The 18198-nt window shown below is 35.9% G+C and overlaps 1 protein-coding gene across 2 annotated transcripts in view; it reads left to right on the top strand.

The window, feature by feature from the left end:
• The window catches only part of LOC6569884 (aminopeptidase N), a 39169-nt gene that overhangs the window by 11838 nt on the left and 9133 nt on the right, over positions 1-18198 (top strand). Inside the window, exons 1-2 of one of the 2 annotated variants that reach the window (XM_032741487.2) lie at positions 1347-1688; positions 2783-2818. In XM_032741487.2, coding sequence (XP_032597378.1) covers positions 1664-1688; positions 2783-2818 — 61 coding nt within the window. In that variant the 5' untranslated portion in view covers positions 1347-1663. Of the gene's footprint in view, positions 1-880; positions 1689-2782; positions 2819-18198 lie in introns of those variants that run through there. The other variant, XM_032741488.2, reaches the window with a different exon arrangement.

An 18198-nucleotide genomic window follows, 5' to 3' on the forward strand; every position in this document is an offset into this window, starting at 1 on the left:
ACAGTTGGCATAGGAAATTAATCAATTTATGAAATTCAAAAAAAAACTTATCAATTGTAAATTGGTTCTAAATCACAAACCTTCAATTTGTTTACTTCTTAAGTCAATTGTCACACAAAGAAAGCAAATAAACAAATAAAATAAACAAATACATTTGCGGATACACTTTTAAGATACTGATTTGCGGTGACATGAATCTGCCCCACATAGTCTGTCTGTCTGTTCCATGTGGCATTCGAGGGATTTTAGCAATGCTTGCTTCGCATCTCTTCTCATTAAAAATGCAGCCGCGCATTTTACAAAGTCAGGCAAATGTCAAGGCGTCTCTCTCTCTCTCATTCTCTCTCGCTCACTCTCTCTCTCTTTCTCTGATGGCTCTCATCCAAAATTAGAACAGTCGGCTGTCGAGCAGGCAATGGGCCATAACAGACACAGATACACAGATACACATTCAGATAGAGATACAGATGCAGACAAGCATTTCTGCAATGACAGCGCCTTGAAATCTGAGAGTTCATCTCGGTGGCTTGCACTTTGCACGAGACAAGCCCATTTCATTTAACAGCGAATGTGTTTCGGGAAGACATCCTGGGGTCATCATAGGGTCCAACATTTATCAGCGTCCAATTTTGTGCACTCAAAGAAAAATGGTGGGTTTTGTATTGAATGGTATAAAACAGTTGCGATATGAAGACAGATATTTTTAAAAATTAAGAGATTTACTTCTTCGATTCAGTAGAAATTTTAAATGTATACTTTGGTGAACTTGTTTAATATTAAGCAAATTAAATATATTATTTGTACTTCAATTAAGAGATTTGTTTTTCTCTAACTGTAGCTTGATAATTTATGTGTGCCGCGTTCTTTTATTTATTTGCAGACAACCATCTACCACCAACCACCATCAAGTATTAGAAACGCCAAATCCCAATACGCGCCACAGGCACATGCAAATTCACAAGAATTGCCCCAAACACACACACATACACACACATACACAAACACAACACACACACTGACAGACAGAGACAAAAGCACATAAAGAGGACTTGCAGATACAATTGCTAGATACTTACTACTACAGCACATTTCCGCACTCTGCACAGTGGGACGAAGCCGCAACAACGCCTGTTTGTTTATGGTAGCAAATGAAACTGGTACTCGCTATCAGACGTGCCACAATATGCCAAGCATCTAACAATATCCATATATGAAAATAAACACAGTACAGCCGCTGATGCTGTTGCTGTTGCTGCTGCTTCAACAGGCCATGCCCCCCCACTCAAAATAAAGTGCTGAGCAACAACAACAACAACAACACTATATTTTCATTAATTTTTGTGGAGTGTGTAGCGTTGTGAAATCGCCAAATACATTTTAATAAATAGCCAGCCAAGAGGCAGACAGCAGCATCTTGCCACAAAAATAAATAAATAAAAATCGCTGAGAACGCGGAACAGAGAGCTACAGCCACAAATCCAGCTGAGGTGTCGAGTGCATCGCCCAGATACAGATAGCAGAATTGTTGCCAACACCCTCCACCCCCCACCCAGCGCCCCTCTCCAGCACGTGTGTGTGTGTGTCGATATAGACGTAGGTCGTGGCCAAGGTGTTCAAAGGCAACCGAACTCGCAGCCGCAACGAGGTGTACACATTTGGCACCATGGACGGCGGTTACGTAAACGAAGGTGAGTACTCGTAAATCTCTCGATATACAATATACAAGCATATTTACCCACTGGCTGCATTCAACTTTGGTGCTAAACTAAATTGATATTTAGCACTTGCCCATAGGTATATCTTTTTGAAGAACCTATTTCATAGATATTTATGGGTCATAGTAATGGATTTATGAACTCATGATTTTCTACAAATTATATTTTGTGTGTGTAAACCACATAAAAGTTGTTATGCAATTATTTTTATGAGTTTGGCGTTTATGAATTCAACTAGAGACTGCATCATTTGCATACCCTTGCAGAGGGAAGCTGAATAATGTATTAAAGGAAACACTTGCAAACCAATAAAGTATAAATCATAATCATCAATACACAAAAGCCGTCTTTTTTCAAATGAATGATTCAGTTTAGAGCTGCCATCTGCAAGGGTATATAAATTTCGGTGTGTCTATTTTTTATTCTGATGCTTTCACTTTTATTTTAAGTTATAGCTGTGCATTTATGATGCACTTAAAACGATAGCAGTATTTAGTCCAACCTGCAATCACAAAAACTTAGATAACTAAATTAAGAGCTGGCTATTTCTCAATGGTTTATTGCATCATTCATTGCATAAAAATATTATATTTGGTATTTTGTACATAATATATGCCCATTCTAGCCTAGATTGTTAATTGCATATATATAGTTTTTGCCATTAGCTCATCCGTCTTCGCACCTATGCACCACAAGTAAAATTCATTCAACAGTTGTTTGCAGCCATTTTGACTTTGAATAATGCGAAAAATACACGAGAAGTGCAATGCCGAAAATATTTTTTGTTATTTTGCACAGTGACACAAAATGCCATTTAGTTGAATAACAAGTGATCTGCGAATTATTCAGCGCAATGAGCCAATACATCAAGATTTGCATGCAACGATTATTTCTCATTCTTTTTGTTATTTTGGCAAATGTTTCGGTTCCTAGAAATAGACAATGACGAGGCTTGTTTGTTGTTTGTTGTTTGTTACCTGACTAAGTGAAGCTGACATCATTGATATAGATGCGCTGATAAATTCTATTTTATAATTCTCTAATATTAATGCATGCGGCGCGAACAGAGGATAGCGATGCCATAATGGGTGTGGAAAGTCCAGGTAAATTGAAACATAAAAGAAAACATAGTAATAAGTGCATAAATGCATATCCATAAATACGTAGTGCTCAATTACCAATGGGTTCGTGGGGGTCATTAAACCAAGTGGCATAAATTTGTGGCAGACACTCAATTACTGATACGATGATGTTGCTGCATCTTCTACACAGAGAGGAAAAATATACAAAAGTGTTCTACAATCTAGATAGTCGAGTAGAAGACGACTTAATGTTATTTTCACTTTCGTATTTTCAAACTCAATCATTAAAGTGAAAATAAACACACATTTTAATTTGTGACTTGTTTGAATACTTTTTGATTGGTTTTGTGTGATTTTTGGTAAATCTCTCCATCATCATATAGCTACAATTAAATATACTCCGATTCGAGATCACTTACTATATTTTTCTCTCTGTGCATGAGACAAGTCATTGACGCTATGACTGGTTTGCTATCGCTCAGGCACGAGCCGGTTCTTTCCCGGCCGCCCACTTTGGCTGCGCCTCTTTTAGGGCTTGAGTGCAAACACACTCAGAGATACACACATATATAGCCCGATCGGATCTGTAAATGATTCGCATATTTACATAAGCAACATATTAAATGTTAATTCGACTACGCAGTGGGGTTTTCTCGTATTCTAAACGTCTTTGCCTTAAGCGGATTATGGGCCAACTTAAGTAGTCGGCCACTGTTGACAACTGTGTGTTCCATTTAAGGCAACTGACGGATGCTGAACAGCGTAAACGTGCCAATTAATATTCAATTCAATAGCTAAAATTGTCCTAAATTCCGCAGACATTTTCATTGAACGGCGGCAGTTCCGAGAAGTCTTTGGCATCAAATTAAAAGATTGATGCAATATCATATTTCAAGTACACACCCGGTAAATGAGATTGAGATTTCGCAATGCAAATGCAACACGAGGCACGTCTGTTACGTGCGTCACAAAATGATGTGGAAATAAAAAGATGGCCGCTTCAAGCGAGACATGCGGCATCAAGTTCCAAAAAATTTGGGGCAACTGCAACGGACGTTGCTGATGTCATCGGTAATGAAATGAAAGAACTTTCAAGGATCGTCGTGATTCACTTTTTGTGACTTTTGTGCACTTCGAGAAAACATAGATCATTTTGTAGCTAAACTACACGCGTAATTCTCATCATTTAAGAAATGATGAATAAAGAAAGAATAATTCTTAAACTTACTTAAGATATTTATAAACTAATTATATTTTTATATCTGAGAACATAGCTAAAAAATATAAATATTTTGCTGAGTGTATCTTGATCACGTTTCAAACCAAAAAGTTTGTGACCGCGACACAATGAAGATAAATTTTGCAGCGCCTTAAAATTAATGCCATTTTTTGCTGTTGTTGAATCGCTTTGGATACAAATTTGATTCCAGGAATTTCTGTATGCCACAGCAAAAAAAAACTATAATAAATTACGTGGTCAGCCTTTTGAAATCAGGGTTTTATGCGCAGCGTCTGCCTCGGATCGTTTCGTTTTGAGTCTTAAAACTTAGGAAAAGCCTTGAACTTGCTTTTGTGGATAGCTGCCGCAAGCGCTAAACAAATGTTCTTCTTATACATTCTACTGATAACTGAGTTGAAAATTTTGGATAACCTTGAATGCATGTGTTAAATTCACATCAATTTTTTAAAGTCAACAAAGCTTTAAAAATAAAACAGACATCATTAAAAGCTAATAAAAAAAAAAAAAAATTAACAACCACCCGCATACTGTGCGTGTCTATATATATATATATATATATGTGTGTGTGTGTGTATCAGACACATTAAATATCGGAAAACAGCTAAATAAACCGAATTTAACAACGCATTCAAATCGCAATTAGATAGCAGAGCAATACGCAATTTATGCGAGCACAGCGATAATTTATAGCGTCAGTCGGTGTTTATATCCCCTAGCCCACAAAATTAAATATATAACATATCTATTCAGCTTTTTTAGGGCACTGGTACACTCGGAGAACATTTTAAAATTCAACATGCCATTTAAGCATCATTGATCTACAAATTTCTTGAGCAATTCATTGTTGTATGCTATGAAATGAGTACAAAAATTCTCGAACAAAGTAGAAAGTTCTTCATAGTTACAAACAATTATTTATTTAAATTAAATGCTTTATCTTGAACTTAAGCTTTGAACACATATTCAAGAAATATTTTTGTAACGGTTTCGATATTTGAAAATGAGAACATTCGTTGACTTGTTTAACTTAGTCCTTGATTTCCGAAATATCTGGAACTGTTTCAAGAAACACATCAATTTTATAAAGAGAAAAACCATAATGGTATCCAAAAAAAGTTATGTAATTTGAAATTTTGGTGTAGCGTTTTCTTGCCCATAACTGAACAATATTGGACTTAATTCCAAAGCTTTTTCTCTCAGTGCAGAGATGGAAAACGAAACTGAAACATGGACATGGTCAGCTCAATTTTACATTGACCCTGTGGCCGCGAGTGCTTTGAACTGAAAACAAAACTTACACACAAAAAATATACACACTCGCACACACACACACACACTCACACACGAACAACTTAAAGTATCTGTGTGTAGATTTATGCATATGTAAATTTAGTAGCAGCTCAGCGGTGACGACAGACATCATCATGAAATTAATTCAAAGGGGGAAGAACACATATATATTTTTTTTTAGCAAAATTTATTAGCATCATGCGTCGTAGTAGTTGTTGTCGAATTAATGTTGGCAGCTGCTATTTGTTTGGACTTAAACTTGACCTTAGAATTATGTTGATATATACATCTTTTGAGCAGTCAGTAGGCAGCAGGCAGCAATGCTAATGCTATCTACATAATCAGACATGATAAGGTATCTGGATTTGCATAATCCACACGACAAAAAGGCGAGAAAATTAACACCTTTGCCAAATGACAAGTAGCGATAAACAAACTCCAGATAGGCCTGACTCACAAGTGCAGCTCGAATATAGAGTTGTTAAACCAGATTTCTTTTTTCGTTTTTTTTTTCGGTTTTTTTTTCTTCTCAGCAGTTTGACAGTTAATTGAAATGATTTCCAATGCTTTTAAGTGTCGCATTTGGTAAGGTGTTCAATTACCAGACATGAAAAATGCATCAGAGAAAATTGTAAGTGTCTGTTGTGATAGTGAAAAACATGATATGAAGCGGATCAATTGAAATAGGAAGCTACACAGCAACAACAACAACAACAACGGCAACGACAAAATATCATAAATTCTCTTTAAAGTGCTGTCAGAGGCATTCAATAACAATAAATGAATGATTGTTTGTTTGTTGCAACAGTTGCAACAGTTGCAACAGTTGCATCATTTCTATTTTCACCTACTTGCGCCATTAAAATTAACATTCAAATGTCAATTTTCATTGGCGATCGTTTCCATAGTATTTCCCTTTCCATTCTGAATTCAAGATCAGTCAATTGATCAAGTGCATTAAGAAAAACACGTGATTTGCATTTAAATTGTTTGCCTAACCGCCAAATCGATTGGCCTTCTTCTCAATATTTTATTTACATTGGCTCTTTGCCGGCTCTCGAACCCAAAAACCAATTTGCATATGATTCAGAAATGCAACTGACAACAACAGATCAACAACATGTTGTGACGTCAGCCTGTGTGATCTGTGTCTGCACAATGTGCACAATTAAAGACAATTTGCGGCTCGCTGCAACCAACTCCAGGCAACAATTGGCGTTGACACATATTGTGCAACGCCCATCGTTTAGCTAAATAAACACTCTAATATAGATAAATAACAAAGTTCATGTACATACATATGCAACCGTACAAAAACACTCGGAGAAAAAGTGTCATATAACTTAAATTCTTATTGTAAATATTTGTAAAGGATTCATTATTTCAAATATGAATTTCCTTCGTTTGCCTTGGATTTGCGACCTTAGTCAGCTTTTACTAACGTTTGTATTATATTGAGTACAAAATACTTTCTTTTTTTTCAAGTGTAGAGATACATGCCTTGTATGCAAATTATATTAGTCAGCTTCACAGCTGTGCTGCAACTATTTTCTAGGCGGCATCTCTAACTCAGATCGGTAGCTGTGTTTTATTTTAAAAGCTGTAAGCCCATTTTATTGACGTAATTTCGAAATTATATAACTTTTAAATTGTCTCCCTGACCAATTTATGCTTTATGTTTGAGTGTATTCAAAACTTCTGGTTTTCAATTTGGTAATCGTGGTAATCGTTTTAAGCTGACTGCCTGTCAAATCTTTTGGATTTTATGTGCATTATTTAGCAGTTCAATCTGAAAATAATAAAATTAAATAATTTATTTTAATGGCTAGCCATGTTAACGGGGCTAAGTGTTTTTCGTTGTTGACTCCAAGACAAACTTATGAAATTAACAACAAACTTCGTGGGTGAAAAATGAGCGACTTGCAAATACCATACAATTATGGCTTTCGTATTCAAATTTTAGAGTTATAAAAAATAAAGTAGGTTATGAGACACTCCTAGTCGACTAAAATGAACTTGAGTTGGTAATATGGTAATAATATGAACCTCACTAAAACTTAGATGATGAATCATCAATAATTCTTAACTAATGTATGAGTGCAGGGTATTAAAATGCATACCGCCACTGAGGTAATTCACAGCTTGGGGGCTGGTATGCAAACTTTACCAAAATTGGCATTAAAATTGATGGCTAACTATAAAAAAATAAACTGCATATAGCCGGGAGACAGATCATGATTTAGTTGGCATGGATAATCTATTGCTGAAGTCCGGTCAAACAACAAAGGCCCCCACAACTATGGAAGCCGGCACGTAATCATAGAGCTTAGATTGCACTTTAATAGATAAAAGCAGCCAGTACCTGAGTTGCATTAAGAATAGAAAGAACGTGTCGACCATTTGTCATAATGCGGAATAGATAGACGTCATTCATAATGGATGTGCTGTGCATAGATATATTTGTATATGAAACGATGCCATCTGACAGCAAAGTGAAGACAGAGTTCAATTGGAGCCCACGCACTTTATTCACAACTCTGTCTTAATTGGCACACTATGAATTGGAATTGTTTTCATGTGGCTCGGCTGCTCTAAATTGGCGAACGGATACCACAAAAGGAACAATTAATCAATTGTCATAATGAAAACGAATCTTGTCTTGGCGTGGGCCTATCTTTTGCCAATTGGACAACGACAAGCCCTCGGGCAGGTTTAAAGAAAGAAAAAAACTTCATTAAATTTAAATTAACAAAGACAGAAACTCGGCTTGGCGCACAGATAAATGGTTGGCTATAAATCACACGGCTCAATGCCAATGTGGCATGCGTGCTGATCACAAAACCGGCTAAAATCCAAATGCCCACGCTCACACTTAAGCTAATCTACGAGTATTTTCCAAGTGAATTACCTATATACCTAATTCCATCACTTCAAAGCAATGTGTCGCATCGTGTGAGTATTTTAAGCATATATTTTTGACAGTGCCTATAAATAATTTAGCTTATAAACAAAACCTAAATACTTTCACACAAAAACAACTAAAACCAAAAAAACAAACAACAACAACACAACTGTGGCAATGTCAGTGCCAGGCGGGTGAAAACGAGAGCAAAACTAATTTGGCGTCAGGCCAAATTAAAACTCGATTACGCCTCGTACCTCGTTCGTGAAATGAAAAGCATAAAAAAATGAAATGCCGTTATAACAAAAAATAAATATAAAAAAAATAAAAAATCAAAGTAAACATACAACATTCACATCGCATATAGCATTCCGAAAAAAAAGAAAAATAATATTAAGCCGATTGTGACGACTACAAAGATACCTTTTGACTGTATTTACTTTGATGAATATGAATAATTTCAAAGTTCTTGATATACTATTTAGTTACAAAATTAGCCACAAATTATGGTTTTGTATATATTCTACAATTGAAATAAAAATGTCAAACCTGAATGAATTTTCACTCATATTAAACGGTTTATGCAAACTACTCTATTAAATTGGTATACCCTTCACTCTACAGAATAAATGTCTTAAGAAAAGGCCCAAAAATTGTGGCGCTAAAATTGAGATCCTATTCAATAACTTAAGGCTAAGTTGTTTAGCGGAAATTTGGTTAATGCCTTACAAATTCGTGTGTTTTTTCAGACACAAAATAGCTTAGAAATTATTGTCGATTCGGCTGACAGTTTAATGCCGCCGAAGGACATGAAACTAGGGCTAAGACAATGCCACAAGAGACATATTTAATTATATGAAAATATGAATTATGAGTGCTTAATTTCATTTGATTATACATATTGTTGTTCTACTACTGGCATTCACTTAGTAGCCGATTTATGTTCATGCTGATGTCGTAATTTGGGGCTGGCTCGAAGCAAGGCCAATAATTGCATGAAAGGTGTCGGAAACATAAAAACTATGTCATTAAAAAACAGCTTAGCGTATAATTTTAGAAACTGTAATAAATTGCTAACAGATCTCGCCTCAGAATAACTTTATTGCCAAGTCACAAATAAATTACTGTACAAAAGGCAATAAACTTTTCATTTGTTACGATCAACAATAAATTTAAAAATATGCAATTGAACATTTTGCAATTACAGCATAGCTTGTCTCGTACTTCAAAAAGTTGTTAAGTATTCAACTAATTTGCCATTCACACGGGTATCCATGGATGTATTCATTTTCAATAGGCACAGCGTTAATTGCTTGACTGCAGTTTTGCGAGTTTTATTGTTAACCACATTTTTGATGATTTGCTAAGTGTGACAATTGGTTAAAGTACTTGAATTATTTCCAGTTACAAAACTGCCAACTACTTAATTATATGGCAAATCACGAGCACATCTAAAACCAGATTGCATGTCAAAGCCTGTTAAAAAACAAAAAAAAAACGTTTCTTACATTTTTTTTGCGTGTAACACAATCAAAATTGCTAAATAAAAAATTGTTATACTATTCGTTGTATTGTTAGTTGGGTAACGTGTCATTGTTAATTAAAATTGAGAGTTGCTTAGTAATTTATTTATAGTGTAGCCATCAGTCATGAGACGCATTGCTACACTTACAGAAAAGCACTGTCTTCAAAATGTCATCGTTTTTGAATATTGCGATGATTTAAGTACAATACGTACGAAGTACGAAGTACAATAAATTAAACAATCTTCCTGTCCAGTACTTGATCAATGCTGAACAATTTGTATTTGATGATAGATTGATTAAAGAACTTGATCACTTATTTATAACAACTCCAACTAATCAAATTCTCAATTTATGAAATATCTTCAAACGATTAAAGATCAAAACTACTTTAAAAATCGAACTTAACTTTTCTGAAGCAATCAAACATTGAAATATCGCTTATATTTATGCTGTAAGTGTATGCATTGCTCATATGCCACGTTTAGTGACCTCATGCCACGAGGTTTGTTCAACCGAGCCAAATTCTGGCTAGAGATCATCAGAGTTGTTCAGTTGCAGGTAGCAAATTTAATACCATTCGCCTGTCAAACATATTCATTGTTTTGTTTATTGCTGCGTGTTTTTTTATGGCTTTTCGACCACGTTACGTTTGACAGGCCAAAATAAAAATTTGTTTCCAGCTGAGTAAATGGTCTACTCTCTGCCCCGGTTCACTCTGCTCAGCTAATGGCAATTAGCTTCGGCTGTGGTTCACTGATGTTGATAACTGACGATGGCTTTGTTATATATTTATTTGTTTTATGTTTTTTTTTTTTAGTGCGGCTTTTTCAGTTTGTATTTGCATTTTGGGTGGCGTCATGGCGTCATTTTCAGCCGGCGAATGAGAATGAGCGCTAATTTAATTTGCAAATTAGCCGTCGACCGACAAGTGTCATATTTTGTTGTTGCCGACTGGAAGCTATTAAATGCTCGTAGATCATGTGTGTGCTAGGTATACACAAAAAGCCACCCAAAGCACTGTAATTGATAACCCAAATGTATCTCACAAGGACACTTATATATCTGAATCGGTTCATGATGCGCTTATAAGAAAGTGATTCTCCATTAAAAAAAAAACAAGTGACGCAAATAGTTTTTATTTGCCTGAAACTGTCAGGCATGAAGTTGTCTAAAATATATATAAAAAAAAATTGTAAATAAGACATTATAATCCAGAAAAGTATGTTTCGCGTCCACTTAAACGTTTGCATTTTAATTTACTTATATATTCAAAGTCATATAATTTTATTAGTTTTATATTTCATGTTGTACATTGCCGAATATTTATGAGACATCAGACAGATTTCATGAATATTGTGGCACAAATAAAGCTGTTATTAAACTGGTGCTTGTTTTGGACAACGTGTTTTCCTTGAAGTTCATAGCATTTGTTCTCCTCTTCAGCTGTCTGTCACTCCCTTCATTTTTTTCTTATAAATATCAGCTGCATTTAACATAATGATAATCGCGGGCACTTTGTTACTCTCTGCAGGGGTGCCAGTGTCATTAGCAATGCAATGTCTGTTGACATGCCCACATTGCTCTGCTGCCCCAAGGTGTCGCCATTGATAAATTATGGTAAACAGCCGAAGAAGCTGGCAGCATTTAACATCTCTCCACGCTTATTTGTCTCGCTAAATTGTCTTCTGTATGCCGAATGCAGTCACTCGAGCAGAGAATGAAGCACATTTCCTCCTTATCCTCGTTCTCTTTGATTTACACTTCAAGGTGAAGTCAACTGGTGACAGTTCTCAGGGCTTAGCTTTGTCTGTGTGCCACATCTTGTCGCAATGTGTTGTTGCCCGCTATGATTATAATTCATTGTATACACTTGCCGAGGGTATTATAAAGTAGTAATGCCGTAAAGATTTCCTATCTACGCAAATTAGTCTCTCTATTTGAAATCTATCTTGACGAAGCTTGAGAGAAATGTGTTTTTTGCTGCTGGCAGTAGATATATCAGATTCGGTCTAGTCGGAACACCATATAATACACAAACCTAAGGAACAATTGTTTAAATTATGAACTCTACGAAAATCTGTTTTGCTTACAAAGATCAGAGTTATGCGGGAAATCAATAGATACACTTTTCACTTTCCATTCTGCTAGGGTATATAAGCTTCGGTGTGTTGAATGTCTCTTACTTCTTGTGTGTTTGTTGAGATACATCATTATAAATATATGTATTTCTTGTCTGCATCTGCCACTGTAAGGCAGTGCAAATAATGCGTCTGGTTTTCAAGTTTGTCAGCGCCGGAAATGTGACCCAAAGGGAACTTTTTCTGCCCATCTGGCTGCCTAATTAGCCACTGACATAATAAGCTGCAAGTTTGTTTTGTTTTTATTTCTGTTATTTTTAAAAACTTCAGATTAATATGTAAATTTGTTGATTAACACAAATATTCAATAACTATAACAAAGCTATTAGCTTGTTATGTTAATCTCACATTTCAGATAAATGATTATACAATATATTTGATAACTCACTTTCGATTGTCTGCCCTAGAAAGTGTATCAAAAAATTCTGCTGAATTTATCAAAAGAAGAGGAAAAAAACACCAAACTTCAGAAAAAACAACAAATAAAGTTGCTGATGTTGGCCTTTTTGTGGATGTGTCGGCGTTAATCAAAAGAAAACTCGTTGGGTCCAGAGTTTTTGAGAGTTTTTTCAAAGACGTGAAAATAAACAATTTTTGTTTTTTTGTCGAGGCGTTAAAGCAAACTGAAAACGCAGAAGGCAAACGGCAAACGGCAAACATGACCACAATATGAACTACGAATGGAGCTGAAAGTTTGTTTAGATTTGAAGCTTTGATGCGACAACAAATGAATTGTTTATTACGCCAGTGCATGCAACTTATTGTGGAGTACAACATCCCCAGCATAAATCGTCGGACATTTCTGCAGAACTTCAGTTGCCCCAACCTGCGAATCAATGGCACTTTAAAAGCCCCAGGTTCGGTTAATTGCAATGCTGAACGCTTCATTAGAGACATGCAAAACAATACGGGCAATAAAAAGCTGAGTAACATGCTGAATACTGGAGGGAGTTTGTGTATTTATTACTTTGGCGGTTCCTCCCCCACTCACAGCTCCACACACGTACTGCAAAGTTCAATCAACTCACTTCAAATAAAATACTCGAGCTTCACAACTCAGCTGAACAAATGACAAAAAGAGAAAATTATATATGAAATAAAAAGACGAAGAATCAGCAAACAATTTTATGTCGTGTTTTTATACTTGTTCTTTTTTGTTATTGTTGTTTTTATTTTCGTAATTCCAGACATTTTGGCTACGTGTGCGACATTATCAATAACAATTCAATTAGCCACTCATTTTTTCCGGTATATAAAACTAAATGTACTTTTTTGTAGAATTCAAGTTGACCTACATTTTGAAGTGGGGAGAACCCTACTCACTCGTCACCAGTACGCAGAAAACTGTGAGGACAAACAAATATTCAGCTTTCTTTTGCGATTTGAGCCATGTCACAGCGCCAACATCTGTTAACTGCTTGTAATTAATGCGAAAATTGTCAGCTTATTTTATTTATGTTCTCCTTTTTTTTAACTTGAAGAGCTACTCAGCCAGACCGTAATTGGGTCAACGAGCAGCGGTTAAATCACAGGCTATGAGCACAAATAGTAAATGCTCCACTAAGAAAAAAATGAATGGATTTTGTACTTAAAAAAATGTGTATTTCATGTTATTTCATGCTTATAATCTCCATATTCCAGAGGGCATTATTTTAAAACAGTCGCGTTCCTCAGAGAAGAATAAACAGACTAAGAATATACAAGAACATATGTGTACTCAAAAATTATAGATGGCAACGGTAGAACAGTTTTCTGTCTGAGTGTAAATGTTGCAAACAGATCCCAAGCATGTGGCATATCGCCACACATTGCAATTGCCCCCAAGAGTGTGAGGCAGAGAAAGAGCAAAAGGCAGAAAAAGTTAATCAAGTGTCGGTATATCAGAGGTTGGCATCTTCTCCAACTCATAAATCTGTTCGTGGAGATTGCCCAACTCTTGCAGGGAGAAGAAAGAAATGCACTTGTAAACACGCACAACAAAGCAGAAGTTGTTTAAATAACCCACTTGTCGACCGCGTTAACTCTTTTTCCAATATGGGTTATCATTAAATGAGGTGTTGAGAATGTGAAATGCGTATGGGAATGGGAATTGGATTGGGAATGGGAATGAGAATGGGAATGAGAATGGGAACGGGAAGTGAATGAAGCATATACAATTAACGAAAAACCACACAAATAAAAAGCGATTGTCTGTCATTCTGTGATTTCGATGGCAAGCGATAAGATAAGATTCCTGGGCAATGGGGTACAAATGCAGCTGAATGCTACCAATGACGTAAATACAACTCATTCTTTCCGCATTTAGGTAACACACACACACACACCTACAGAGATAGAGACAGATAGAGAGAGAGAGAGAGAGAGAGAGAGAGAGAACCAATTAGTTGTAGTTCATACTCTACTTATCAGCACTCGGGTCTTTCACAACAAAACATTTGTTGCAGCTGGGCCAAAAAGAAAAATGTACTTTTATTTGAAAGAATACTTTCTTAGTTGTCTATGTATCTTCTGCAATAACTTTTCTTTTTATAACTTGGAGTTTTCTTATCATTTTTGCTGGCAAAAAAACGTGCGAATTCAACGCGCACTTAAATTCCATAAATATTTGTAGATAAAAGCACAAAAATCAAACATTATCTCAGACAGTTCTCGTTCAAAAGAATTACATATACGATTTTGGCTGCTTGTAAATCGATTTACAGCAATTTTTACGAGCTCAACGCCTTTTTTGTTCGAACTATTCAAGATCAAAGTCGAACATTTTTTTAATGATTCGCTTTTGCTGTTATTGAACTCTGGTTCATTTGCCCATAGAATATTTTACGCATGATTGACTCAAAAAGATATACTACTCTCTCACACACCCTGCCCCCCAACTTCTCCTCTCCCATTAGCTGACGATGTAAAACGATCGCGTTGTGTTATTCGCAAATTGCTAAGAGCGAAGCATTTTAGTTTTATGGGCCGCAGAACTTCTCCCTTTTCACACAAATTAAATGAATGGCGAATTGGAGTAGCTGGCAAAGCATTCGGTTTCATTTGACTGACCAAACGGATTGGTGATTCATTGCGCGGTTTTCCACTTATTTAGAACAACAAAAAATATTTGTAAAAAAACGCATAACACATGTAAACAAAGCGGAAAACATCTTAAGCCTAGAGTACATTCTCCAAATTGAATGATCTTAATTTGCACAAGAGCAGCCTGGGAAGATCACATTCTTAATTGTAGTTTAAGCTTTAAATTCCTTGAAACTAGATTGTAAATAAATAAAATGCCTGCCTACATTGTGATTGCTGAAATTCCAGTTCTGTTGGCATGGAATTTTATAATTATTGAACCATTTCGTAATTGGGATATATACAAATATCCATTTCATTATTGCTGTTAATCACCACCAACAAATTCCCTAATGCTATTTTTAATCAGGCGCTGATTTGATTGCCAAAGAAACAATTTGGGGTGCTGGCAGTTCTATATTAAGATGTATACACGAATAGTACGGCTGAGCATTGTGCGAATCGATTCTATTTCTGATCGTATGCTTGTTGCGTATACATATCGGCAAAGTATGTGAGGAGAGCAGAAAAAAAACCTTAAACATTAAGCGCCGGCAATTGAATTCGTTTCGCTTGCGATTTCATTTGTTTGTTGCAACAACAATAACATAGACGCACCCCCAACGCGCCACGTGCCAGCAATCGAGCCATACTCAAACACTTCCCTTTGATAGCCAGCCCCGTGGACTCAATCAGAGCAGCGTCAATTTGATTAAATGTCTTTTAATTGTTGCTTTCGCTCATTGGCATCGATTTGACATGAACTACACTGCATACACACACACACACACACTCACATACACTCAATCAACACATTTACTTTTCATTTTAGTGCATTTTCTGTTTTCGATTCAACCATTTAACAAGATTCAACCAATAGAACAAAAAAACAAAAATCAAAACTAAAACATTCACCTGGCCTTTAACTCATTTTGCTCAAACATTTTCGCATTTTTCTCTCCTTTTCTTTCTCTCTCTCTCTCTCTCTTTTCTCGCGCATATTTACAGCCATCATATCCTATACAAATCCCAAACTGCAAAATGCATCAATCTATGCGCCAACAACAACGACCGCTCACACCGGCATAGAAGTAGCCACATTATCATCGTCATCCTCGACACCACCATCACAACCACCAATAAGTTCATCATCAGATTCATCTGCAGTACCGTGTGTGGGGGTGGCAGCGGGCGCCAGTCATGCTGGGGGTTCGCTTCATGGATTCGTTGCGAAATTGCGTAATTTCAAGTTCGACAATTCGAAAAATATTAGAAAACGTTTGCATTTCGATTTTATATCAAAGGACAGATTTTTGGGTATGTTTCAAAATTTTCCTAATTAAACAAATATTTTACCATATTGACAGTTTTAAGATCGTTAAAAAATGACTAAATGGTATTTCTTTTTTTTATTTATTTGACATTTTAATTAATCTAAAATGCTACTTATAAAGTCCTAATGTTTTTCAGAAAACTTACAAAATAATTATAAAAGGAGAATCATTGCCTCAAAATTTCAGAAAAATAAAACAAGTCATTTGTAAATAATTTTTCTTCTCTATATCAGCTGTTCATATTTCTGTGAAAAATATGATTACGAATTTTCCAATTTATATTTCATTCATTTTCCTCAGTGTAGTATTTTGTTAGTTTACAAGCCATTTGATTTTATTAACCTTATTTGACATATTCATTAAACATTTCGTGAGCACTTTTACGAGCTCGAAATGACGGAATTAATTTCAATGTAGCCAGCTCAATACTAGTCATTTGATTTTATAAATAAGATATTTAATATTCGTTAAATTAACTAAGAACTTTTACGAGCTCCCGAATTAATTTCAACGTCGCCTACTCAATGCTCGCTCCCGACTCGAGCTCAAACTCGTGGGCGTTCCAGTTTCCACAAGAGGCATTGGCGCCTCACGCACAACGCTCACACACACAAACACACACACGCACACACACACACACACACACAAACACACACACAGAGACAGAGAGTCATGCGTAGACACTTCCCTTCATTCACAACTTAATTTGAATGTTTTATTGTATCTTGATGCTACTTAAACCTCGACTTATGCATATTAAAATTTATATATGTACTCAATACAATATATTTTGTCTGCTTCGGAGCAGCGGAGGTGTGTTCGAAAAATGTCTGCTGTTAATGAAGCAGCTCCCACACGTGGGCTGCAACATGTGTTCTGTGTGGTTGTTGTTTTCTCTTTTTAAAATTTAATGAAATTTTTCAATCGTTTCTCACCTAACCGCAAGCTAGAAACTGAATAAACAATAAATAAGAATAAAAAACGAAAAAATTGAGAAAAGCGGGAACAAATTTTTTCGTAAAAAGCTTTCAGCGTAAGTTACAAATCCCTGACAACTGATTTATCCGCTTGGCAGTTCCCAAAAAAAACGCATCCAAACATGATCCATTTCACTGGCACTAATCAACTTCGTGTAAGTTTTAATTTGCTGGCTGCCACAAAAAAGATGAAGAAAAAAATGTGCCACATAAATTCCATGTGCCAGTGGCACGAAGATCAAAGCCAGTTGTGGGTGTGCGGTGCCGGTGGTTGCACCACCACATGTTGTCGCATGTTGTCCCACAGGTGAACAGCGGGTATTAGTCAGACACGGTAACAGGTAGAAAGTTGTGTTATTATTTTTTTGGGCTCACTTTGTTAACCCTCTTTTTTTTTGCAATTTAATTAAAAGCAAGTAACATGTGTGCCAAAAAAGAGCCAAAAAGTCACTGACATTTGTCCACAAACAAATTTGATAGAAAGGTGCCCCTTACTCTCTATCTCTATATTTGTATCTCCCTCTCTGTCTTTCTTCAATTTGCACACGTCATAAAACACTCATCGATGTGCTGGCCCATTGAGGTTCATAGCAAAAGACCAGCGAACCCCGCAGTTTGTTTGGATCATGCTAATCGATAATATGTGTATGCTCAACACGTTGCTCATGTTCAATTGGGGAACAGTGGGTGGTAATAGTTAAGCATCAAGTGTAGATAGACATACTATGAAACATTAAATAATAGACAACTCATTCAGCGAGAACTGAGCAAGTATCTTCAACGAGATGAAATGGAATTTCTAGCAGATATGTAAAGTGTAAGAATTTTTATAACATAGAACATAAGTCACGTCAAGAATTTCCCAAGTTTCCCAAAGATAATATTTGTATTTGATAATCACACCTTTTGATAACCTCTAACTTACAGAGTAGAA

This window comes from Drosophila grimshawi, unplaced genomic scaffold (assembly GCF_018153295.1).
Source record: "Drosophila grimshawi isolate 15287-2541.00 unplaced genomic scaffold, ASM1815329v1 contig_311, whole genome shotgun sequence".
Lineage (NCBI taxonomy): Eukaryota > Metazoa > Arthropoda > Insecta > Diptera > Drosophilidae > Drosophila > Drosophila grimshawi.